Genomic DNA, 25,124 nt, shown 5'->3' with positions numbered 1-25,124 from the left:
GATTTTCCTTTCTTTAGTGAATATTTGTAAGTAGTGAACTGATAGCACTTGATGCTTAGCTTGGAGCTGAACTCTGCAGGGCTTCAGTCACATGTTGGTGCAGCTGGTGCAGTTTGGGAAGCCCAATAAACTGACTCATGACAAGAGGTAGCCTTGCTGTGTTCAAACAAGCAATGTTTTGACACTGGCAAATAAAGAGAGATTCTGAATCGGTATGAGATAATTCCCTGGGGAGATTGAAGGGGACTGTGGGATAGATTGATGACTCATGCAGTACTGATGCTATCAAAATTGTGTTCATCACATGAAATAGGTTCTCAATGCCCTTTCAGAAGGGAAGCTATGAGCTGCAAAACTGGTGAACTTGCTTTGTGGTCCTCATCAGTGGGTGTCATAGTTGGGAGGATGATTGCAGTGAAATTGTTACCTGATGCTGTGAGATAAGTCACATCAATTGTTACCTGATGCTGTGTAACAAACCTTACCTAATTTTGGGCTAGATGGAAGGTATGACAGTTCACTTGAAGTTCATGTTGGCTGTTTTGTAATTAGTAAAAGTATCTTCAGCAAAACATGGTTCAAATAATTTAAAAAAAGATATTTCTGTAAGCACAAGGCTTTTACATTGTGATCAGAGGAGAGTAACCTGCCCAAGCCCCAAAAAAGCCTTGTGACATACTCCCTTCAGATGATAAACCTGGTGATAGTGTAGTAACTTCTGCAGATTTATCAGTTTGTAGATATTATTAGTGAAGTAATATGTACTTAGTGGAATTAGCAATTGGTGTTTTATGGTAAATGCAAGTAGGTTGCATTTTGAGACTGAGGAAAACTTAGGTTTAAAGGAAATCCAGTTGCTGTCTTTATAGGAATTGGTGTTATGCCTTTGAGACTGATCTTCAGGGCTTTTTAGATGTTTCAGGAAAGTTTCTGATGTCTGGGCTCTCACACCTCCGGAGAGTCTGGAATACATGAGTTTATTAGCAGAGATTCTGAGCAGCAAGTTCTTGACTGAGGGCTACTGAAAGTGAGGCATAAACATAGAAATAAATATAGAATCTGTAGTATGACAGAAGAATGTTGTGTTGATGCCTTTAACCTTCTTTTTCTCATTCAGTGGATGTTACTGGATCTTGACACATTGTTAATAACATTGCTGATTTCCAGCCTCTGCAGACAGGGCCTTTACTGGTGGCTTTTGTAGTGAATTTTTTCTGCTCAACAGAGAAAGTAACAACAGGATTCTAAGGAAAATCTGCATGCAGAATTATTGACTTTGAAATTGGTTTTTTTTTATTTTTTTATTTCCCACCTGCAGTGACTTGGAGAATTTTTTTAGGGATGTTGTATTAGCCTGACATGAGTAGAATTTCTTGAGATTTCTTGATTTCAGTCTTATTCTTCTGGGGGTGTCTTGGTTTGAAAGACAGATGTCTGCTAAGGAAAGCAGGAGCCTCCCTAGGAATGGAAAATATGATCCCCTCCCTCCAAGTTACTGTAACTTTGAAGTTAAGGGGCTTTCAGGCAAAGATATGGGAAAAGGAATAGCAGTTCTTTGTGGAGGGATAGAATGTAAGAGAATAGTGCAGAAGGTAATCTCAGCCCTGAAGTGTTACAGCTGTACTGATCACCAATCAGGAACAGGCCTGTCCTTAACAGGCCACAGCTGTGTCCAGTGAGGGTGAGTGCTAAAAAACAGGGGGTTAGCTGGGGTTTGTTGGCTGTGCTGTGAGGAAGAAGGAGTCAGTACTGCAAGGAGATGGCCATGACAAATCACCCAGAAGGTATGGGAGCTTTGCAGTAAGATGGCAACAATCATGAGAAATCACTGAGAAGGTATGGGAGCTTTGCAGTAAGATGGCAACAATCATGAGAAATCACCCAGAAGGTATGGGAGCTTTGCAGTAAGATGGCAACAATCATGAGAAATCACCCAGAAGGTATGGGAGCTTTGCAGTAAGATGGCAACAATCATGAGAAATCACCCAGAAGGTATGGGAGCTTTGCAGTAAGATGGCAACAATCATGAGAAATCACCCAGAAGGTATGGGAGCTTTGCAGTAAGATGGCAACAATCATGAGAAAGCTTAGGTGCCAGGCATGGTCTCAGAACTGCCCTTATCTCCTCAAAAGGTTGTGGGCAGATCTCTTAGTTTTCTTTACAGGATTCACAAATTTTCTTCAACAAGAAATAAATTAGTGTTGCTATAACAAAGCAACACAGTAGCATCACAGTAGGGTCACTTTTTATCCCAAACTATTATTTTTCTAGTACATGAAGAACGCAAACAATGTCAAGCAAGGGGCTGCAGCAAGGCCCTGGAACAGCAGGGCAGGCTCACTCAGTGGCAAACAAGAGGCAGCAGAAACTCTGCAGGTGTAGCTGGAATCACAGGGCACCAGGGTGCAGAGCTCAAGTGTAGCAAAAAAACCCAATTTCTGAATGGTCTCATTTCTGAAGCACTGGAGGATATAGCCATGCAGCTGTAGAGAATATAGGATTACTGGGATTCAGTGGTTTTCTCAAGACCACGGTGCATCCTAAGAAGACATATATATAAAATCAGAAAAGCTCTGCAGTTTGGAGGTATTGGAAAGTCAAAAAACTGCAGAATTTTGGCTGAAAAATAGTGCTGTTAATAATGGCATGCCAGACAGTTTTCTTGGGAATGGAGTTGCATTTCTGAAAGGAAAATTTTGTTCAAATACATTCAGATGTGTGTATGTATGTGTGTGTGTATATATATATATATATATAAATTGATGATTTAGAGCTCTCTTACCAGACAGCTGGAAAGTCTTGATTTTTCCAGGAATAAAAACCAAAATGCTCATTAATTAATAAAAGTCATGGTAGAGAAGTGATTTTTTTTTTTCATTGATCTTAATCAAGACTGGGGAGAGAGAAGACTGGGGAACTTGAGAAACCCATTCTAGATGAATGGGCAGAGGAAGTGGAGCAGCATTTGTACAGGTCCACATCAGCAGCTTCTACACATTAGATTAACAAGAATCTAATTGTTTCAAAATTCACAGCTGTTTATGAAATGCAGCAAGGCCATTCAAGTGTCTTCTGATGGTCAGTTAAAATGAAGGGACTGATTATAGCTATTTGAAATCCTGAACTCTAAGAGTATCTGCATGTTCTGTGTTAGCACTGTAAGGAGTTCTTTATATAAAAGTAATGTAGATGCCTGAACAAGAATGGCTTTGTCTTAGGAATGTTTAAACCGATTATTCAAACAATTTGGACATGATGTGGGGTGTCAGTTAAAAAATGCTGGTATATTCCACTTATCACAGACATTGTCTAAGTCTTGGTTATTGAAACAATCATAAGGGAGTCAACTGCCATAAAAGATGGAAAAAGCAAGCAGTAATCCCTTGAAACTCAAAGGTTTGCTGAAGTGGCTCTGGCCATTTTAATGTTTAATTACTTTTGAAATAATAAATAATAAATTGCAGTTTAGTGTGCTGCTTTTTAACAGCACCTTTCAATTGTCTGAGTAGGTGCTTCTGTAGGAGGGCATTTGGAAGGATAATGTCAGTGGTGCTGGGGCTTTTGGAGACAAGTTTGTTGTCTATTGCTTTGAACTCAGTTTCTTTGCTAATGAGTTTCTTGTGTGGAGACTTTTATATTCCAATTGCCTCAGTTTAAATGCAGGAGATTGGGTGAAAACCAACTTAACAGTAGTTTGCTTGATTGTGCATGTATCTTGAAACTTCTTTCATGCAGTTTTATACAAGGTGAAAGCAGATCTTTGGAGGTACTGACTTCTGTGTGAACAGTAGCATCTCTTCTTGGGTTTGGGGTTTTTTTAGGGTTTTTTTGGGGCTTGGTTTAGTTTTGAAGTCCTTGGGTGGTCCTGCTTTCTGTCCTGCATCCAGTCCCAAGCATCCAACAGGTTGTTGCTGCTTTACCAGGTTTCAACACCAGCAAGAGGTGCTGCTGGTGATCTTGGAGGAGATTTGAAATAAATTCACAGTCAGACTAGATCTGAATTTAGGATTAGGTGACTTTTCATACTGTGACATGTCTGAATTAGACTGTTTTGAGTATAAACAAGTATTTTTTTCTGGTTTAGGATTAAGAAGCTGAAACAGGTGGTGACTCCTCCTTCCCAAGTACTGCCAATCTGTCCCTTCATCCATGACCTTCCTGTTCATGAGCTCCTGCATTCTGAAGCCTTTTGTCTCTTGGCAAAAGAATTAAGAAACAAAACAGATACCTATTCAATATTCTGTTTATTGAACAATGTCTCTTCAGTGCCCTGGATGAGTCACGGGTCCTGCTGAAAAATAAATGCAGTCATGTAAATTTTCCCAGCAGTTGCACGCCAAGGGTGTTTGTTGGACTGAATGGATAAGCTTAAATCTGGTATTTTTGTGCTCCAGTGTTTGTCTTTGGAGTGTAATAGTTTGTTTGAGCTTGCATTTTGGAGACACTCTGTGTGTTGTGTTAGTACTGGGTAGCACTGCATTGGTGGGGTTTTGTACTGGGCTTCACTGTTAAGGCATCAAATACGTGAACTTTCCAAAGTTCAGAGATGAATATTGTTTTAAGGGAATTGCTTGCAATCTTTTTATTTTAATAAAGAGATTCCAAGTGATTAGATGATTTGTAGTTACTTTATAGTGCTCAGTGTTAAGGAGCTGTGGTGGTAAAAGCTGCTTATAATGGAAGAGCTTGAGGAAAGCAGAACTGGTTGGTGTCAATACAAGAACTTTGGTGTTTTGTTGCTTCGTTGAAAGCAGGTTTTGTTGAAACTCGTTGTTTAATTGAAGCTTTGTTCTGTTGTGGGTTTTTGAAGGGCCTGGTGCAGGATGTGTCCTGGGCAGTTTTTCTTGGGGCATCCAAAGGGAGCAGGTCCCTCTCTTCCCATTGCAATCCTGCCTCGTGCACCTGCATCCTTTGCCTCCCTGCCTCTGTTTCTCACAGCTCTGCTGCTGCACTCCTCCTGAGCCACCCTCACGATGGACAGAGTGTTCAGCACATTTAAGTGACCTTTCAGCAGTGCTGGCATTAATGACAGCACCAAAACTGCACACCAGATTTAAGGTCAGCCCTCAATGAATCTCTATGGCATGGACATGGAGAGATCACATGTAAGAGAAAGAATACCAAATCCTAAAGTGAGTTGCCTGTCTGACATTCATGGTTGTTCTAGTACAGATTTTCTGAATAACTTACTGGTGTTTTTCTGTCTCCTGTCTGTTTCCCAGACTCAAAGTAGTAAGAAATTGGCCACCAGGAAACCAGAAGTGTAATTTGGCAGGAAATAGATGAGCATATCCTAGGACAGAAGGAGGTCAGTCTGTGTGAATAGGGAAGACTTAAGGATACAGCCTTTTGGATGGACCAAAATCTTCTGTGTATAACTCCCATGGGGGAATCCTGGAAAAAAATAGAGGTTTTGGAGTTAGTGATGTGACAGTAGGAAGCTGGAAAGGTAAGAAGTCACTATGAATGAATTGAAAAGCAGTTTAATGATATGACCTTAACAAGGGAATTATAAATTAATTATATAATCATAATTGTAAATTATAATACTTTGATAACATTGTGGGTATTATAGCACTCATTATATAATAACTATAAGTTGTAATTAATCGCCTGGTTTAGTGTAAGGTGTTCCTGGCCATAGAAGGGTATTGAAACTAGATGAGCTTTAAGGTCCCTTCTATCCAAACCATTCTCTGATTCTATAAATGTGACCACCTCCCAAAGGGCAGCATTTTTAGATTTCTCAGGTTTGCTCCAGTTAAAGGCACTTGGTAATTCTCATTCAGTTGACAGTCAAATACTTTTCCTCTTAGAGTAGGATTAGTAAAGGTAAATAACCAAGTAGCTTAGTAAGGACATTCAGAGGCACTGCCATCAAATACATGGATTCAGGATCAAAAGATGCAGGACAGAATCCATATCCATATGCATATTTTGGGAAACAGCCATTGCAAAGATTAGGCAGATGCGGTAAGGAAGAATAAGTGACTTAAGGTACTGCTAACCTGTCTCTTCCAGACCATCATTAATGCTGGTAAGGATATATTACTGCAAAAGAGTATTTTTCAGGCCTTTGATTATGGGTATCACTGCATGGGACAGTCTGGAAATGTGTTTGGTATGTACTGGAGTTGATTCATCTTTTCTCCCTAACATGCTTTGTTCTTAAGCAGCTGATTTAAAAACGATTCTTGTGTTCAATACTTTATTGTGATAAAGATGCATTTCCCAAATAAGGCTTTAACAAACCTTAGTTCATAGAAAATTCTGCTGCTGAGCCCCTGCCTTGGCAGCAGCCTGGGATCAGTATGTTACATTGAACCTCAAACAGGTGCTGGCTGGGGGCTTGAGCATCTGAGCCTGCAGACACCAAACCTGCCTTTCCTTTGGCTCTTTGTAACAGATAAACAAAGGAAAAGGTGCAGTTGGCAGAAGCCACAGAATCATGGAATGGGCCAGGTTGGAAGGGACCACAGTGGGTCATCTGGTCCAACCTCCCTGCTCAACATTTTGTTGCCAGTGTTTGGTTCATGCTGTTCAGGGAGAGCTCCATTTCATCAGAAAATACACTTAATGAGTAGTGTTGCAACTGGAAATAAATTGTAAATAAGTTTAGCCACCACAGGGACCCACGCTGGGTCTTCCCAAATGTGCAAGCACTGAACTGTTCTGGTCCTAATAGGGATTGATGGTTTTTTTTTCCTGCCATGAGAGGATGTCTGTGTGCACCAGCTGGCTTGCTTTGCTGCCTCCTTCTGTGAATAATTCAGCTGGTTTCTTTTTTTTTTTTTTCAGTTTATCATTCTGTAGTTCAGCCAGGATCTCTGAATCATTCATCTGATTCTTTGTGATCATGTCAGATGACTTATGTGCACCCAATATATCAGTGAGGTCTGATCTCTTAGTAAAATTACATTGTATTTTGTTATTTATGTAGCTTTAACATGAATACTGATGAAGTTTAGTTTTTTTAAATATGCCAATGTTTTATTTTAACAAGTCAAAATGTCAGCATTCACCATAAAATTTTGCCCAGTAGCCACCCCCCCTCACCTGTTATTTCAAGATTAACTGTAAATCTTGTCTCTAAAAGCATGATTTTACAGTGCATGTGAGGATGTGGTAATGCTGTGTCAGGAAACTAATCAAATCTGAAAATGAGACCTAGAAATCCATTGAAAAAGTTTCATCATTTACAAATTGAAATAAGTTGTATATGGAGTAGACACTGCAGGTTACAGACCTTCTCATTGTATGTTTTTGACATACTTGGTGAATTTTGAGTGTTGTGCTGCTGTTGGAGTGTTTTGGGGTTTGCTAGTGGGTTTTTAAATTATTTTCGTGGTCTCATCAATGAGTTGGATATTTCCATGGTCATGGATTTTTGAATCAGTCTGCTTTGGTCTTTAGTGTGGTGCATCATGCCTAAATGGAACCTTTGCTCTGATCTTTGTGATGGCTACCAAAGTTTAAATATGAGCTTTTTGCAAGTAGTAAATATGACATGCTCTCTTTCCTGTAAAATATCTCTGACTGTTGTGGTAACTTTTTGCATATTAGTGGAGAGAGGAAAAAAAAATCAACGTTGCTGACATCCAAAAACACACCATAAAGATAAAGTTTCATACTGGTTTAATAACGTAAAGGATCTTCATTGTGTTAATCACTATGCATTATATAATGAGTCTGTGAAGGATGTGAAAGGAAAAGAAGCTATGCTTTAGAAAGGCTTTTCTTTGATTCCTCTGTACCTGGTTGTTTCTAGATTTGGATCTTTAGGCAAATATAGAGACAGTTTTAATGGAATTTTTTGGGGATACCATAGAATATCTTAGTTCAGATAATTATTTCTGGCCTCATTCATTATAATAGTTGCTTACTACCTGTCAGACAGTTAGTTTGGTATTTTATCCTTGATACAGCTAGGAAGTGACAAACAGAAACTCTTAGCGTTTTCATTTCTATAGTACACTGATATTTTGATTGTTTTGAAATAGCATTTCCATGATGGGGAGTACATTGCATGTGTACAGCATTCTATCTAAAGCTTTTCACCTTGGAATCTTACCAAAATAACTGTGTTAGAGTTATTCATAAGTAAACATCAAGCCCTAATTTTTGGTTGACATTTAAAGACTCTGTCCATTGATCTGCCTGACCATTCCTAGTCTGTTTTTTCCCAGCTTCTTTTGTTGGCTTTTGTGGAAGCAGACAGTACATTCCCTATGGGCCAGAGGATTCCCATTCCTTCCTCCCCATGTCTGTAGCTTTCCTCAGCCTTTTGAAGGGGATGGCAAAGTTACTGATCTCCATTCTAATGGAAGTGGTACCTGGTGTGATGGATGTTGTTCACCCACAGGTGTACACATAGCTGGCATCTGTCAGTCTGTCTGTGTTCTGCAGGGAGCTCCAACAGCATGGAAGGGAAGTGGCAGAGTTGGAGCTTTTCCTGTCTCCCTGTGGACCAAGCTTAAGGATTTACTGCAGCAGGGGAAGAACAATTCATTAATTTGGCTTAACTGAGCCCAGAAACTGCTGCTAAGGCTGCTTTTGTGATCTGGTTATTTAACCTTATTTTGCACTGTCAGATGCTGACTCCTGGCAGATGAAGCAAATAAGTGTTTAAGCCAGGCAGAGTTTAAAAGGAGCAGCTCTCTCTTCTCCCTGCCTACACACACACTTCCCAAGTAGGGGTTGTATGGAACAGAATAACCTGGAATGCACTGACTTTGCCCATCCTCTCTGAATGCAGGATTCACCCACCCTTGGCTTTTTCAGGTTGTGAAATACAAGTGGTGCCTTTGTCCTGCGACTGCTTTGAAACTTCAAGGTGAAAGTGTGATATGTGAATGTGTCAAAATAGAATTTTCTTATTCTAATTTCAAATTTTCTAATTCCAAATGTTACTTTGGATTGCTTTGTCAATTTAAAAATTCCTAATGGCTTGATCAAACTAAGTTTATTAGTGTTGATAATTCCTTCTATAATTTATTAGGCAAGTAATGGTATTGTAAAATATAGTCCCACTGTGTAATTGTGAATGGAGTGGAAGACCAGATCTTTGCTATTAACATATTGGTCAAATTCCTTCCCTTTCTATCATTAAGATACATATCATTAGCTAGTCAGTATTTGCCTAGTGTCTGGAGCTTGATGTGCCAGTGATTCTGTTGTATGTGCAAAGGTTTAATGAAATTCTGCATTTATATAGTTGTGTATCTCCATGCTGCTGCGTTGACATCAGACAAGTTTTATACTTCAATAACTCAAATTCCCTCAAATGGATGCAAGTCCTGCTGCAAATTAGGAATTACCAGTACTGTGCATTTTCAGCCAAGTTGTGCTAAACTTGTGATACTGCTTTAAAGTCATGGTGATGCTCTCAGGATGTTTCAAATAGGGTCTTTGAAATAGAATTTCTAATGGCTTAGTCAAATGCATCACCATATGAAATGATCAGATGTGATTTCCATTTTAAAGAGATTCCTGTAATATGAAAGATTCCAATCAAGATGTTTTCACACTTCACTTAGCTCATCATATGCAAACTAAATTAAGGTATCAGTCGACCTACCAGATGTGGTAGGCACAGAACTATCAGAGCCTATATTTCAGGGATGGCAGCAAGTGTTGGCTGCTGTACAGTTTGGAGATCCAAAACTTTCTTTGATTGCAAGTGATGATTTTCATCTTTTAGTTCCTTTATTGCCTGTTGATGAGTTTGGCTTTTGCCTGATTTACATAAGTGTAGTGTCTGGGAGAACATGTGCCAGGTAAGGCTTGGAATGGGTACTAGTCATAGGTTTGGAGGAGTTGTTCTGGTTCCTAGATTTAGGTGGTGATAAAAGCTTGTGTGTTAAATAAAAATGATTGTCAACTGTCATGGGCAGAATCTTTTGATGGCACACCTGTGTGTGTCCCAGCTTGAAGCTCACAGGTGTGCATATGGAGAAAATATTTCCCAAACCACTTCCAGTTTTCTTTAGACTGGTTAATTTCTGCCATTGTCCCTTAACCCTCTCGCATCTTTTCCAATGTTTCTATAGTTCATCTTAAAGGATTTGTATTTTGATCTTTGGTTCATCTTTAGGGTCTTTTTTTAAAAAGGTTGTTTAAGATGTAGAATTAGCAATTATGTCTGCTGAAATGATTCTTCCACTTCCAGCACCTTTTCAAATACAGTGACAGCCTGTCCCAGAAACATGGGGGATATGCTTTAAATACTTCTCCAGATGACATGTGAGTTATGTTTTAGACTGACAACTTGCCTGCCTTTCCAAGCCACCCAGGAGCCACCTCTGAGGCAGAAGCCAATGTTGGTGCCCTTGACTTTATCCTGAAGGAACTGGCAAAGGTTTCTGCAGCCAAGGTGATGGACCTGCAATTGTGGCTGTGCTCACCAGTGGCCAGACAGTGCAGTTATTAAAGGTTCCCTCTTGCAGAGCTGATCCAGCTGATTAGGTTCATCCACGTTTCATGTACAGTCAGCTCATTTAACGATGTTTCTGCTCTTGACCTCTGCAAACTGGGGACCAGGAGCCATTTCCCTATCTTTAGCAAGTGCCAGGCTTCACAGATCCATTCTCAGTTCCATTTAGTGAATTTGGCATTAAGATTCTGTTAGGTCTAGTGCTCTCATGGTGGAATAGAACCACACCTGGGCAGCATCAAGGGTAACTACATGACAGATTCTTGTGTGCACTAATGAAGAATATATTTTTATAGATCATTTTAAGAAATGCTACCACTTTCAGCTCTGTCTAGATTAATTTTCTTGGTACCTCTGACATCTTTCACAATGTATACTTTACAATACATCAGATATTTCAAGTCAAGATCTCTTCCAAACAGAGCTCTCACAGCTCAGCCCAGTGTCTGGCTCTCTGCAGGCTTCCCAGCTGCCTTGCTGAGGCCGAGGAACCTCAGATTGCTTTTGTGTAATCCAGTAACCCAGGAGAAAGTGAGGCTAAATGACAGCAGCTGTGGCCCCGGTGTACCAGTGTGGCAAAGTGGCTCCTTTTGGAAGAAATGAGGGATCACAAAAACCCCATATGATGGGTGAATCCCCCTGAGGCTCTGGGGGCAAGGGGGGAACAGTTGTTAGGAGGAGCCCCACCCCCAGGCTTTGGAGAAAGGAACAAAGCCCAGCTTGGCTGGGCAGCACAGCTCGACCTGCCACGGCGGCGTTGCAGAAAGCGGCAGAGATGCTTCTGACTTTGTCCTTTGCTTAACCTCATGCAAGCAAAGTCCTTCCAGTCAGCATTCCAGCAAAATCAAAGAATTCCAAGTGCAGCAGGATGCCAGCATGTGAGGTACTCTGGTTTGAATAGGACTCTCTCTTGAAGCCTGCCTTTTGCTCGTGGCTTACCTACCTGTGCACTTGGGTGGTAGCTGGCAGAGGCTGAGCTGCACACAGGGTTGGGATAAGGATTATGTGGAGCATTTATGATGCTGTGCAAATTGGTGTCCTCACTGAGCTTACAGTGCAGCACTTTGGTGTAAGGTACAGTTTTGATCCTTCAAGAATTTGCTGAGCTTTAGTCTTCCAAATTACTTCTGGTTTGAGGAAAAACTGTTCTTCTTACTGGTGCTTCTTGTCTGTTGGATTGGGTTTTTTATTTCTTCCATAATTGATAATTATGCATCTCTTCTTCTGAAAGAAGATATCTTCTGATATCCTTTCCTTTTTTTTTCATAAAAAGTGTAGTTTGTCATTTTGACCACATGTTCCCAGGCAGACAAATCTGCTTGGGCATTTGTAGTGCTTTGTTTTAGTTTGATCTAATTCTCATCTTGATATAATAATACTATATATACATAAAAATTATATTTCTGTGTATTTTTTCTGCTAATTTTTTTTCTGCTCAAGAAAAATGGTAATTTCTGTGTTATGCCCAAATTTTGTATATAATATTTACATGGGTTTATGAAGAAAAACTGGCAGATTGTATTTTGAAATACCTGCAATAATTGAAGCACTCCAGGATGTACATTTGTTTTTCTTACCTGTTTTGACCATTCTTTGAACTCCCGTTGCTTGTTTTGGGAGAGTGTCAGTAGTTTGAAATTATGCATTTTCACTTGGATGGAGGTTGGGGATGGCAGAATGAAATGACTTTGTGTCTGTTAGTGTTCCTGATATAGGGATTAGGCAGATATTTGAGGAAATGAAGAATATTAAGCAAAAAATTAAACACAGTCCTTATGGATTAAGGAAAGTACTTGAGAACCATTTTAAAATACAGAGTAAGAACTCTTATGTGTGAAATCTGACTGAGTAAAAGGAGTTCTACTTGGCCAGAGGTGGGCTGAATCCATATATATATGTAATTAATGCCTTTTTTGTTGTTTTTTCCCTGCACAGTTTGCTTTGTTAAACTCTTTCACCAATGTGTTGCTGACAAAATGTGCTTGATGCAAAGATTTAAATGTAGAATTTCCAAACAACATGTATTTATTTCTTCTTTTCTTTAGGAGACATCACTCAGAAAGGATATGAAAAGAAGAGGGCAAAGCTGTTAGCACGGTACATACCACTAATTCAAGGTGAGAAACTGCATGGAAGTTACACCTTTGTGCCACATCTGTGAAAATATCAAATGGAAAAGTTCTCATTAATAGACTGGATGAATTAGAATAGTGTTTGATATGGCATCTAAGCAGCAGTGGGAGATGGCTCTCACAGAGAAGTGCAGAGCAAGGAAAAAGCCTGAAATAGATATTTTTTAATAGTTTTATATCAAATGTTAAATGGTAACATTTTTGTGAGCAAACTTCAGTTTGACAACTGCGTCTGAGACTTGAAGATAACAACTTTATCAATTTCTAAAGTTATTGCTAAAAGCAAATTGGCTGTTTTCATTAGATGAAAATACTCAGTAGTTCCCGCTCTCATGCTTTAATGTGCTGGTTTTTGCATTTGCCCTGTGCCTCACCCCATTTCCACACACTCCCTCACTCCCTCTGTTTCTTCAAACTATTGACTTTTTTATATTTCAACTATTACTTCTGAAGCTGGTTATTATCAGACTTCATCATCCACAGCCAAAACCTAAGTGCCCAGCTTTATAAAATTTATTTTTATGCTAGGACTCTGAAATCACTCAGGGTTTAGGCTGTTATGCTGCCACTGAGATTTGGTATTCTGAAATCCCCCAATTTTCCATAGCTTGACAGATTATAAGATAAGGGAAAATGAGAAGAAAACTAAGGTGAGTGGAAGCAATAATGAGACACTGTAAACTGTGACAGTGTTGAACTGTCAGAATGTAATCTGGTGTTTCATCATGGGGTTCTTAGCAAATGTTTCTTTTTTGTGGTTTTGGTTTTTATTTGGATTTGGGGATTTATTTAAGAATAGATGTAGGTTTTCTCTTAGCAAATTTGGAATCTCTGTAGGCCAAGCAGAACCAAACTCATCTCTTTAAAATGGCTTGTTCCTTGCAATGAAGCAGTTTGGATTTTTAGGATGACTTTGACAGTCAGCAGCAAGCTCTGGCCTCAGCTGCCACAGCTTCTCCTCCTTACACCATTTTTCTGGAAAGAACTGTCTCAGTTTTCTGTTCCAAATACCCTGTCCTCTAACTCAGCTTAGTTAAAGATTCTGAGACCAGGTGAGGTATGGATTTTCTACATGGGGGTTTCACAATTACTAGAAATATTCTGACAATGCATTCTGTCTCCTAGCAAGTCATGTATTTGGATTTCTGTCTCTTGTTTAATCTCTCATTATCTTTGATTTACTCTGCCTTCACTGCTTTCTATTGACAGTGGGGGTTTTACTTTATATTTTTTCCTTCTCAGCTCTCACAAGGCTGTTTGCACAAATATTCAAGTACTGAGCTCTCAAGCATAGCTTAGACAACTCCAGTACTTTGTCTGCCATACTCCTTAAAGTGAGTTTAGATTTTCTGCTGCTTCAAGGTTGTTCTCCTTGTTCAGCTATATTTTCCCTAATCGCCTTAAGCAGTAGTTTAATGAGTCAGCAAATCCTGTGGTTTGTCCTACTTGCTTGAGACCACATTTTCTAAGAAGTACCAGATTACCTGATCTTTTTTTACCACTTCTGCCTAGATGAGCATTAAGCTGACAGGAATCTAGCTTTAATATGCTAAAAAATGAATAGACTGTCTGCCTCTGAGCACAAAGAATGATGCTCTGGCAAAAAGATAAAATTTGCTTAAAACATTAAGCTAAACTGCCTGGTTCAGTTTCCTGACATATGCTCCATTAACCCAGTTCTAACTTGAAATTTCCTTAATTGACACAGCTCCAGCCTGGCTCAGAATGGTGTGTGGGAGTCCCAAAGGCTTTGAGCCTGCAGAAATTTTTTATCATTAACAATTTAATTGCAGCATTCCTGATAGGATTCATAAGGTTCAGTATCCATTAAATCTTTGCAGACTGATGAATGTCAGCATTTTACATTTGTTGAGTTCTTGCTCTATGATTTGACGTCCCCAGGACCACTAAATCATGTCTTTCTACAGCTTTATGACATAAAAATGCACTTGCATGATCATAGGTTTGGGTTCTAGAAGTTTAACTTTCCCTGTTACACCTCATCAAGTGCTACCTACAAACTCCTGCTCTCTCAATACCATCAAAATGGTTTGGGCTGTGTTCTGCTGCACTCTATGGCTGAGTCTGTGGGGAGCCAGATCATTACCCAGACAGTGTTAAACAACCCCACAGAGGGCTTGGGGAACAGAAAAAGACACAAGTGCCTGCAAAGCACATTTTCAATTAACAGGAAAATTAAGCAGAACACCCTGTGATTCAAGAGTCTCATTCCTGTAGATTGTTTTGTATTCTAAAGTTCTAAATCTGCAGTGATGAAGAGTTAGTGAAAATGTAAAGATTTTGCTTAGGAACCATAAAACTCTGTAATTAGATGGAGATAATAACTAGGATGAGTTATTTTTCACTGATCCAACCAAGTGCACTGTGCAAAATCAAAAACAAGTGTTGAGTAATAGCAAGCATTAAACAGTAATTAATTATTTTAATGAAGTAAAATTTAACAGTCAGTAATTGGCTTCCTCAGTCAACCTCTGCATGCAAATTACAGATAAAACTCTGAGGAAATAATTAATTATATCTGTAGGCAATCTGGCATGCTGCATGATGAAGCTTCTGAGTGATGGATAACATCAGATAGATGGCAGAGGGTGATTTTGGATGTGGATAAAGCTGGGATGCAAAAACATTCAGAAATAACAGAATAAAGTAAGCAGCATGTACAGTGAGCATCATCTCCTGAGGGGCAGGTGATGGTCTTAAGCTCCTTTCTAACACCTCAAGTAAAACTCCTGCCCTTGTGATGGTTGTTTCCTGATTATCCTGATTTCCTACTGATGTTTTTACAGTGTTAGTGGTTATTTTCAGTCTGCCTCTTTGGCTGCATAAATGAGGTTGCAATTGCAGTTAGTGTCCTGGTGCTACTTTACAGAGCAGTCCCTGGAAATGATTTCACTGGATTTAGTTAGTGCTAGAAGAACACCTTGGTGAGTGACTTCATTTCTTCTCTGGGGTCACAGTGATTCCACTCTAGAATTATTTTCTTTCATTATTTTCTTCCTTAGCACTTCTGCTCCAGCAAAATTGAAATGCTAACCATTTTCAAATTTTTATTTTAAGGGAAAATTATGATGAAACTTCCTCTAATTTTGGTTGAGGCTGGCATGTCCCATACTTGTTTTTTTCTTAAGTTTTCATGGTTTTTTGTCTCTGAAAAATGTTTCTGCTGCTACCAGGAATACATGTGCTTTCTATTCCTGGCTGCACCAGGTGATCTTCAAGGTCTCTCCAACCTGGGTTCCTTTGTGATTCTGTATAACTGTGACTTTTGTTTTTTCATCTTTGTGGGAAAGAGGTACCCTCAAATCAGCCTCTCATTCAATTAGAGTGGGAGTTTTACATACCCCTATAGCACTTAGTACCTGTAGTTCCATTTTTAGGGAGTATGCAACTTACTGTGGTGTCTTGGAGTCTACAAAAGCTTTATAATTTCTTATAATTTAAGGAAAAAACATATAAGTAGCTTTCTTGGTGCTATGGAGTTACAATTCCCACTTTATACTGTGGGTATAATGGCTGTGGTTAAAGGATGTCCAAATTTTAATTGGCTAATTTGGTTGGATCTTGGTGTACTTGGTTTAAATGAATTATGTCAAACTGTAATGTGTTCACATGGGCTAGTTGAAAAAGCAGTTTATAGCTTCATTGCTCAGTTTCTCAAAATATCAAGTCATGGCTATTCCTGTGCCTTTTCAATTCAGTGCACATCCTTCTATGTTAGGAGTGCTGGGCTGCTTGTGAAGCACCTCCTGAACTGCTGCTTAAAATGGACTATTATTTTGGGAAATTTAAGCTCTAGCTAATGCCTGTGGGAGTTCTGCTTAGCAGTCTGTCATAGTGTCTAAATAAGTTTCTCTCCTACTTGTGAGTAAGTAAGTAACACTTTTTATTTTTATTGAGGTAGTTTAGTCAGTGTTTGGATTCTCTGAATTGGATCCAATTCTTGGCTTGTATTTTTTTTCCTTGAATTTATAACAAGTGTCTTCTATGCTTTTGTGTTCTTTGCTGCTGTTCCATGCTTCCTTGAATGGAAAGTGTTAATGCCCTTAGAATGGTTTCATAGGCTGCAAATGAAAGCTTAGGAGGTGGAATTTACTTCCTTGAGTAGAGGAAAATGTTACAGAATCATGGAAGATTGTCAGACATAATGCATGTGCATGATGCCTTTTGCTATCATTATTATTTCTAATCTCTTGAATTTCTGATACCATATTCTGGGTAATAAATTACATTGGGTAAATTCTTGTTCAGTCCTTCTAATCTGGAAGGTGTGAGCACTTCCAAAACTGGATCTTGAAGATAAAAAAACTGTGTACAGCAGGTAATATGTTCTGAGATGGGATATGACAGTAAAGGATGGTAACATTGAACTTGAGTGAGGACTGTATACTCAGTAACTGCCCCAGAGCCAGACCTCCACTTTCTGGATTTTCTGCCTTGTCATACCTTTTCCTTTCTTTTTGCACTTTGAACCTGGCTGCTGTCATTTGTTCCTTTCTTATTTCCAGACCCAGTTCAATAGCTGCAGAAAGATTTGATAATGTACAAAGAGTCTGGGGCTTCCTCTTTGGCCTCCCTCTTCCCCTTTCCTCTCTACAGAGCTCTTTAATACATTATGTTTTGAAAATTTTATCTCTCCCCACCTAATGACTTTAGCTGGTCATCCTCCCCACTGATGCCAGCAGAGAATCTTCCTTGTCCTGGCAGCTCTTCCCTGCTCTTACAGTAAAATCATTTTTGCTTGTATAAATGAAAATGGCTTGAAATGCCAGTGTTAGTCTTGATTCTCCAGTGCTTGTGGATGGACAAATACAGGAATAATTCAAATATTATTTTTAATTTTCATCCAGTAGAAGCAAATTGTTCAGTTAGTTGGAACAAGCAGCCTCTTTAAGTTGACTTCATTCTTGCTAGCTTTGGGCAAGTTAAAAATGGAGAAAATACAGTGAATAGTGGATCAAGTGCCTTTAGTCTGTCTTTTCTGTAAAGGTGTTGGTGTGAGTGGGGAGACTTTGCCTAGTTACCCATCTGCTTTTGCTGAAGGCTAAGGTAGTGATTTGCATAGTAGGAGAATAAATGAACATGCTCACCAGGCTTGTGGAACAGCATTTTACTGGCACATAGTTATGTAGCCTAAGAGTCAGATGCACTATCTTACTATTTTTACCAAAAAGTGACATTTTTCAGATTTATTGTTGCTATTTTTGCACTGTGATATGAAACCTACTTTGAGAAAGCAAGAAGGGAAACTTAATCCAAAGAAATGGAGTTGTAGTTTATAAAAGTGCCAAGGATTTCATGCCTCATCCTAATTTAAGAGGAACTTCTGAGATTCACTGGTACATACTTCATCACAATAACTGTGATTCACAAAAATCTGATTGAGAGCAGGAGAGTGTTCTGGAGGTGGAGTTGGTCATGGACTCCTGTTGTTATTTGTGGTCACTTCTCCCCTGCTCCTCCTGCCCCCAGGGTTGGTGTGGCCAAACAGCAGCGCTTGGGTTGCACGTGTGTCGGGACATCCTGCATGCAGGCTGGCATCTGCTGATGGGTTATACCAGTCAGCTCATTTTCCAGATGATTCTCCTCCCACAGGGGATCACAGAGTGGAAAAGGGGCTCTTACAAGTCCTGATTTCAAGGCTCTGTAGTTACTACAAGACTGCAAATGGGAAGAGTAAGGAATTGGGAGGAATATGAATCTTGTTTTCTGCTTACAGCTAACAACCCTCCTGGAGGAAAAGAAATGGCACACAAATAAACAAGTTCTGGTTTTCTTTTGCTATCTTTTTCACCCAAGGTCTCTTTTGACAAAATTGCACAAAAATGATGTAGATATGATGTTTTCTGAGGATTCCTTATGTAGTCTTAGTTGAAGGAGGCTCCCAGCCCTGCTCCCTATTCTCTTTTGTACCATCATAGTTCTCCCTTTGCCTTGGCTATTTGCTTGGCTGAGGCTTAAGGAGATGACTTGCCTCAATCTTTGTAACAAAATCTGAAGTTGCTGTTTATTGTTTCCAGATGAACCAATCCCCCTGGACTGTTCACCTGTGGTTATGGAAAACTTGTGCTCAAGTGAAATGTGGAATAGAATTCTGCAGTGTTTTCACCACTTATCAGATCTGTTGAATCAATTCAGTTGGGAGACCACATTTGTTTTTCTCTTACAAACAGAATTCTGCTTAAGTGTTTCAAGGAGTGTTAGGTCTGTATCTTGGTAAACACACTTTCTGTTCTGCTCCACTGAGGACACTTTGGTTTCTTTGCTGGGCTGTCTCCATATGTCCCACTGGGGAATGCAGTTGGTGTTGGATATTCTGTCATCTGTTTAAAAAGCTTTACTTTTGGAAAATCGGAAAAATGAAGTGAGAATGTGTTTGTTCTTTAGTACAAACTGTAAAAGAAAGGAGCATATCTCTGGAGTCGGACTAATTTCTTAAAACTTAGATCTGTGTGAATTATTAAATCTTCATTTGTTTTTCTATTATTTAGGCCCCTTTATCCCACACCCTGAACCCATATCTAGCTCAAGGTTGCCTCTTCAACATCCAGAGGTGCTCACTGTTAGCTGCAAAGGGAAAGGATTATGGAGTGCATTCATCCAAAGGTCTTAACAGATACCCAAGAAAGCTGGTATATAGTAATTTACCTTGTCATGAAGATGATAAAACACTTTCCCTGAGGATATTACATTTAAATAGAGTATTTGAAAGCTCTTTTTCATCAGTTGAGGTAGAAATGGGGTATTTAATCCAATTACACTCCTAATGTAAAGACTATATCTCACTGAAACACCTTCATAAAAATATCTTATAATTCCGAAATTTGCTAGCAGTTGCCAATTTCTTTCCTGATACTCACTTTGTAACAAAGGGAACAGAAACCCCATGAGAGAGAAGTGAACCTTTTCTTACTTTTTAAAGTGAGATCTTTCCTTGCAAAGGAACTGACCCAGATTCCTCTGGGATGATGTCTTCAGTTCAGTGAGAGCTGCTTTTGGTAAATATTTGCATTTTGAAAATGTGGTGTTCCAATACTTTGTTTCCAAAACGTGTTGTTTTCAAAAGACTTGGGGCCAGGTAGGAAAGCAGAAGCTCTTCAAGGGAAGGGAGGAGTGAAATGAAAGATCTATTCAGCCCTGTGTGGTACAGGGGCTGAGTAAATACAGTGACCTTCATGCAGCCATATAAGTTTGTTGTAAAACACAGCACTAAGCTATAGTCACGTTAGGATTGTGCAAAAAAACCCTCCAGCTGCATTGGAATTTTTACATTACATTTTGAAGCGTGGATGTGTAATAAAACTGCAAATGGAAGTTCCTAGTCCAAATTCATACAGTCCTTGATAGATCAAGAGCCAGCAGAGAGTCTCCTCATTTTGGGGATGGGGAAGGGTTAATGCATATTTAATGGTTACTGTCCACTCCTTTGATTTTTTTTTTTATTCCTGTTGTGCTACAATGTAGAATTCAGATTGATCTTCCTGAATATCAGCCAGCCTAAACATAAGCAACTGCTCTGGGTTATATAGAGCCCTGTTCTAATAAGGTGCAGAGCAAACAACTAGAGAATGGTTCAATTTCTCTTATTTTTATTACTTTGTGTGGGGCTGGGAAGGTCTTTCATTGTTTCAGGAGTACATGAAGCAACCAGACCTACATTACAGCAGGAGCTTTTACACAGCTGAAGCTGACAGTAATTCTGCATTAATATCTGCACAGGTCTTACTAGAGAATTGCAGCATTTCTGTAAAATGTGAATCTTTTGAGTGTTTCTCTGTTAAATGGGTATAGATGAAATTGGATTAAAATGCAGGTAGAAGATGAGCTCTTTTTAAAGATACTGTCTTGCACCAGTTGTAGTGAAACAATGTAGATGTGGGGAGCAGATACTATGTTTGCAAAGCTGAGTTTGTACTAAAATAAACTGTGTTTCAGGTGTGGATCCATCCCTGCAAACTGAGAACAGAGTCCCAGGCTCTTCCCAAGCCACTGCTGGGGTATCAAAACAGCAGAAATCCCGATCCACCAACTCGAGGGACGAGCGCTTCCGATCCGGTAAGGGCACACAGAGACAGCTGAGGCATCACACGTCCTGAGAGGAAAATATCCCTGGAAAATGGTACCTGCACCCACACAGAAAGGTGCAGTGCTTTGCAAGGAGGGAAGAGATAATGAATGTTTTTCAAGGATCTTTTGGTTTTGTTTCAAGAGTGGTTTTGTTTGAATTCGGCCTGGAGGAAATGCAAGAAGGGAAGGAGACTGTAGGCCTGTCTTCTGATGTGTTTCTTGTTGTGAATTTTACCACGCTCAACGGGTTTTTCATATTTACTAAGAAAACAAAATTGGGTTTCCAGTCTGTGTAACAGTTAGGTAAAAATTTTGGAGGCAGGAGTGTGTGAATTTGGAGGATTTCTTTGCTTGCTTGTTTGGGTTATTTTGTTAAAGCAAGGTTATAGATTTGTTGTAGTTTCTTTCTAATATTTCCTGGTTTAAAGCAAGTGCACAAAAAAGGGAAATATCACAATGGATATTCTACTTCATTTTAAGTGGACACTACAGTGACAAACCTGTTTTGGAAAATTGTGTGAAAATACTGATATCCTCATAGCATCCTGTTCCCATTGTTACTTTTCAGGTGGTTGAAGTGCACCATTTCCCTGTGAAATTCCTTGTCACAATAGTCAGGAAAAACAGGTGTTTGAAAGCTTTTCTCTCCTAAATGCTTTGGGACTTCTAGCTGGATATTTTTCTGTTTGTTGTGCAGGGTAATTCCATGTCTTGGGTTTGGGCATGAGAAGTGTAAGTGATGGCATGCACTGCACCTCCTTAATAGGTGGCTGCTCTTGGGTCACCTTCTCTTGCCACTGCTTGGGCAGGGTTTTATTGCATCCTGTTTGCCCTGCTGATATGGAAAACCTTGCTCCACAGTTGGACCAGCTGTGCCTTGTACATTCCTTAGGGCTAACTGAATCATGAATGAGACTTCTTAAATATTCTGTGGACATATACAGACTCCTGGGAAAGATGCCTGCATTTTGCTACACAGAGAAGAAACTTCTGAATGCCAGGGAATAGTGCAAAGTGTTGTAATTAGCTAAATGACATGTTCAAAAATATTTTTTAAATTATTAAATTATAGAAATATGTTATAGAAAAGTATAACATAGAAAATAATTAGAGTAACATGTGCCATTGTTAAACTAACAGAAATAAAAATCTGCAAGAAGAGCACAACTACAGCAGGAAATCCTTGGGAGGTAGTCCTTGGTGGGGACTGCCATGTCCTTCTGTGTTTTCCTATCACAGCTCCACAAACTAATTTTTCATTCAATATTTCTGCCTAGAACAAGTTCCTTACTTGGCAATTTGCGAAGTTCTTAGTTACAGCACACATAATTGGTTTTCTTTCTCCCATTAGGGATATATGACAAGGCTTAATGTGCTCAGATGGTATCAAAACCAAATGGTGATGGTTTTGTTTGACTTGGTTTAGGTTAAACTTATTTAAGTCTGTGTAAGGAAATGTAGCTATGGCTTTTGGATGCCAGTACATATTCCCCTTTCTATGCTGTAATTAAAAAAAAAACACCTTCAGATGTACTGCGTTAATGATTGGCTTCTTTATCTCAGCAAAGAGATATTGGTGCCTTTTTTGGCTTCCCTGTGTGCTGACACACATGGACTGTTGTGAGGGATAACCAGCTTCAGCCTCCTTCCCTCAATGTCACACCTTTCTTTAGACTGTTATGGGGAAGGGAGGCTGTGTTGTTCCTTCTTTCTTTCCTTCCAGTCTTTGGTTCTTGTTTTCCTTGCTTCAGATCTCATCAGTTCTCCTATGTCTTTTTCAAGAGTAGTTGTTGAGGGGAGAATGCAGCTTTTCCTAAAACAGGATCTCTTTCTGGAGCAATTATAGGTACTTTACAACCATCAACATAAATTACTTAAAATAAGCAAGTAAGTGAAACAATTTCATCTTTTCATACAATTAATCTTTTACTCTTTGTAAGCACATTTTTAAATAGTTTCACAGAAGAGTTTTGTATTTAAATCAACTGTATGTTTTTATCATGCCCAGATAACTTATCTTCAAACAACAAATATTATCCAAAAAATTCCAACAGTGAATACTATTGATAAATCCAAGCCTGCTGTCCAGGCTTCAGCTAAAATAGTGTTAATTTTCTTCTTAATAGCTGGTACAGTACTGTGTTTGGATTTACAATGAGAATAATGCTCATATTTTATTATTCTTGTTCTAAGTACATTATTATTATTTTTATTATGATCATCATCATTATTACATTTTAATTTACTTCAGATATTATTGTTTATATCTCAACCCATGGATTTTACCTTTTTCCAAGTCCTCTCCCCATCCCACCTACCTAGTGCTTATTGCTTTGCTTGATGGTATTTTGAAATCCATGAGTAGCAGGGACACTGGTCAGGCTAAAAATGTCTTTTTTTTCTTCAACCAACTGTAGAAATTCTTCCTTCCTTGTGCCTGAGGCAGGGACAGGAATCAGAGGCTGATAAATGAGCAGAGACTACAAATAGGAAATAGAAGTGCTCTTCTAATAGCTGAACAGTTTAGGAGCTGTAAGAGTTTAGGTGATTTATAGTCCACAAACTATTTTAGTTTTCCTCCCTAATCCTTTTTTAAGGGCATGTGGAAAGAAAGAAAATGAAAATAGATACAAAGAACTGGAGAGAAGATTATGTGGTTTACTACAGCAGAAGGAGAAAATGTTTATAAGTTATTAATTGTTGATGGTTGCTTGCAGCTTAATAAAGTGCAAAAGCTTAGAAATAGGTCTCCAAGACTTTTTCTTCTGCTTTTTGGATGGCAGCATATGGGTTTTTTCCCTCACTTTGGCACATGTATTCTTTGTGTTAATGAAATACTGGGCTTGCTGTTCATCACTTCCAGTGATCACTGTTGAGCATTTGTGATCCCTGTTCTCAGAATGTGACACATTTGGTCTGATTATGAGTGATTAATTCCCTGAAGAAACCTGAACTCCACAGTTCTTATGTGGTGAATCACTTTCACAGTAAATTTTGAAGAATTTAAGTAACAGACAGTGGTAGAGAGTTTCTTTTTGCAATTCCAATATCCAGTTAAACTTTAATTTATACTAATAATTTATACTATACTTAATGAATTTTTGTACCCTAAGTGTTCTGCTTCTTTAAAATTATTTCATTCCTTTTACTTCTTTTATTGAAATGTGTTTCATCATGTAGCAAAGCTCTTAAAGCAAAAGTGGAATAGGAACAAAGTGTTCCAGGGAAGTGAAAGCAATTACTTCATTGATTTGGATGAGAGAGGATGTTCCTACTCAGCTGATGTCCAAGGACAAGATATTATAGGAAAGATTTCAAGCCAGGAATAGATTTTAATGAGTGTAGAGGGAATGATGAGTTAAATTGGCGCTGTAAAAATAAAACATGGAACAGAATAAAAATTCATCCTGACTGTCTCCTGGTTGCATTTTTATCAGTTATTCTAGTCTGTTCCAGGTTTTGGGGTGGGAATTAGGGCTAGAGGATGAGGTGGTAGTGATTTTGCCCTCTGGAAATGGAATAAAAAGTAGTTCCCATGCTTGCTCCCACAAATCTGTGTGATGTTATGACCTGCCCTGCTCTGCTTTGTTAAAAAGCCCCAGCACACCCTTGCCTCCAACTAGGCCTTTCCATTCCCAAAATGCACAGCTGTTGAAGAATGCTTTCATTTTTAATCTGCCACATTATTTAATGGCTTCATATATTTATATGGCAGACTACAGATATTGTGTTATTTTGCTCTTTGGAAGACCTTTTCTGGAGAACAATTTATGTTCCCCTGCTGTTATGAGATGTTAATACAACAAAAATGTCTTTTAAATTGTATGTAGATGTAGGCATGGTGGAAGTGACTGCATCTCACAGTTACTGTCTCTTTCTAGAAATATCCCAGCTTGGTTTTGGCTGGAAATTGTGCCAAGGAAACGTGTCCTGCAGAATGGACATTTTTTCCCTACTTTTAAGGCTCCAAAAACAACCTTGACGTTGAATGCTGCTTAAACTTTCTGGAATTTGGGGACATAAAAGGTTTGCTTCTGGATATCTGTGGGAATAAACTTCATTAGTGGACAATTATAACTAAAACTAAGGATCAGGAGAAACCAAGATTTGACAATAAGCCTAGATGTGGGAATGGAGAAGGAGACAGGCAGACATAAGCAAAGGGAAATTTTTAATTTATAAAACATCTGTTATTAGGTCCTTGGTGTGAAGGACAGGAGCAAAAATCTGACAAGGGGACCAGGACAAAAAAAAATTACTGTATAAAAGAGTAGAGGTTTTACTGAGGTTTTTTTTTTTCTTTTTCCTTCTTAATATTTTTCTCTCATAACATCATCATCTTTGAACCTCCCATGTTAGTTGCACAAAAAGTTCTTCTTTGAGATAAGCATCTACTTAGTACATTCCTGAGTCTTGTAGGAACACAGGTGGGATAGTATATTTGCATGTATACATATTTTAAATGCTGCTCTGA

General features: G+C 38.9%; 1 protein-coding gene across 4 annotated transcripts in view; it reads left to right on the top strand.

Annotated features, from left to right (window-relative positions):
* Positions 1-25,124, top strand: part of DIP2A (disco interacting protein 2 homolog A) — a 79,179-nt gene that overhangs the window by 11,574 nt on the left and 42,481 nt on the right. For all 4 annotated transcript variants that reach the window (XM_066553288.1, XM_066553287.1, XM_066553286.1 and 1 more), the window contains exons 2-3: positions 12,479-12,550; positions 20,519-20,638. In XM_066553288.1, the coding sequence (XP_066409385.1) occupies positions 12,479-12,550; positions 20,519-20,638 (192 nt within the window). The remainder of the gene's footprint in view (positions 1-12,478; positions 12,551-20,518; positions 20,639-25,124) is intronic.

Source organism: Molothrus aeneus, chromosome 7 (assembly GCF_037042795.1).
Source record: "Molothrus aeneus isolate 106 chromosome 7, BPBGC_Maene_1.0, whole genome shotgun sequence".
In the NCBI taxonomy this organism is placed as follows: Eukaryota; Metazoa; Chordata; class Aves; order Passeriformes; family Icteridae; genus Molothrus; species Molothrus aeneus.
The sequence above is the reverse complement of the archived record's forward strand: the minus strand, read 5'-3'. Positions and strand labels throughout refer to the sequence as shown.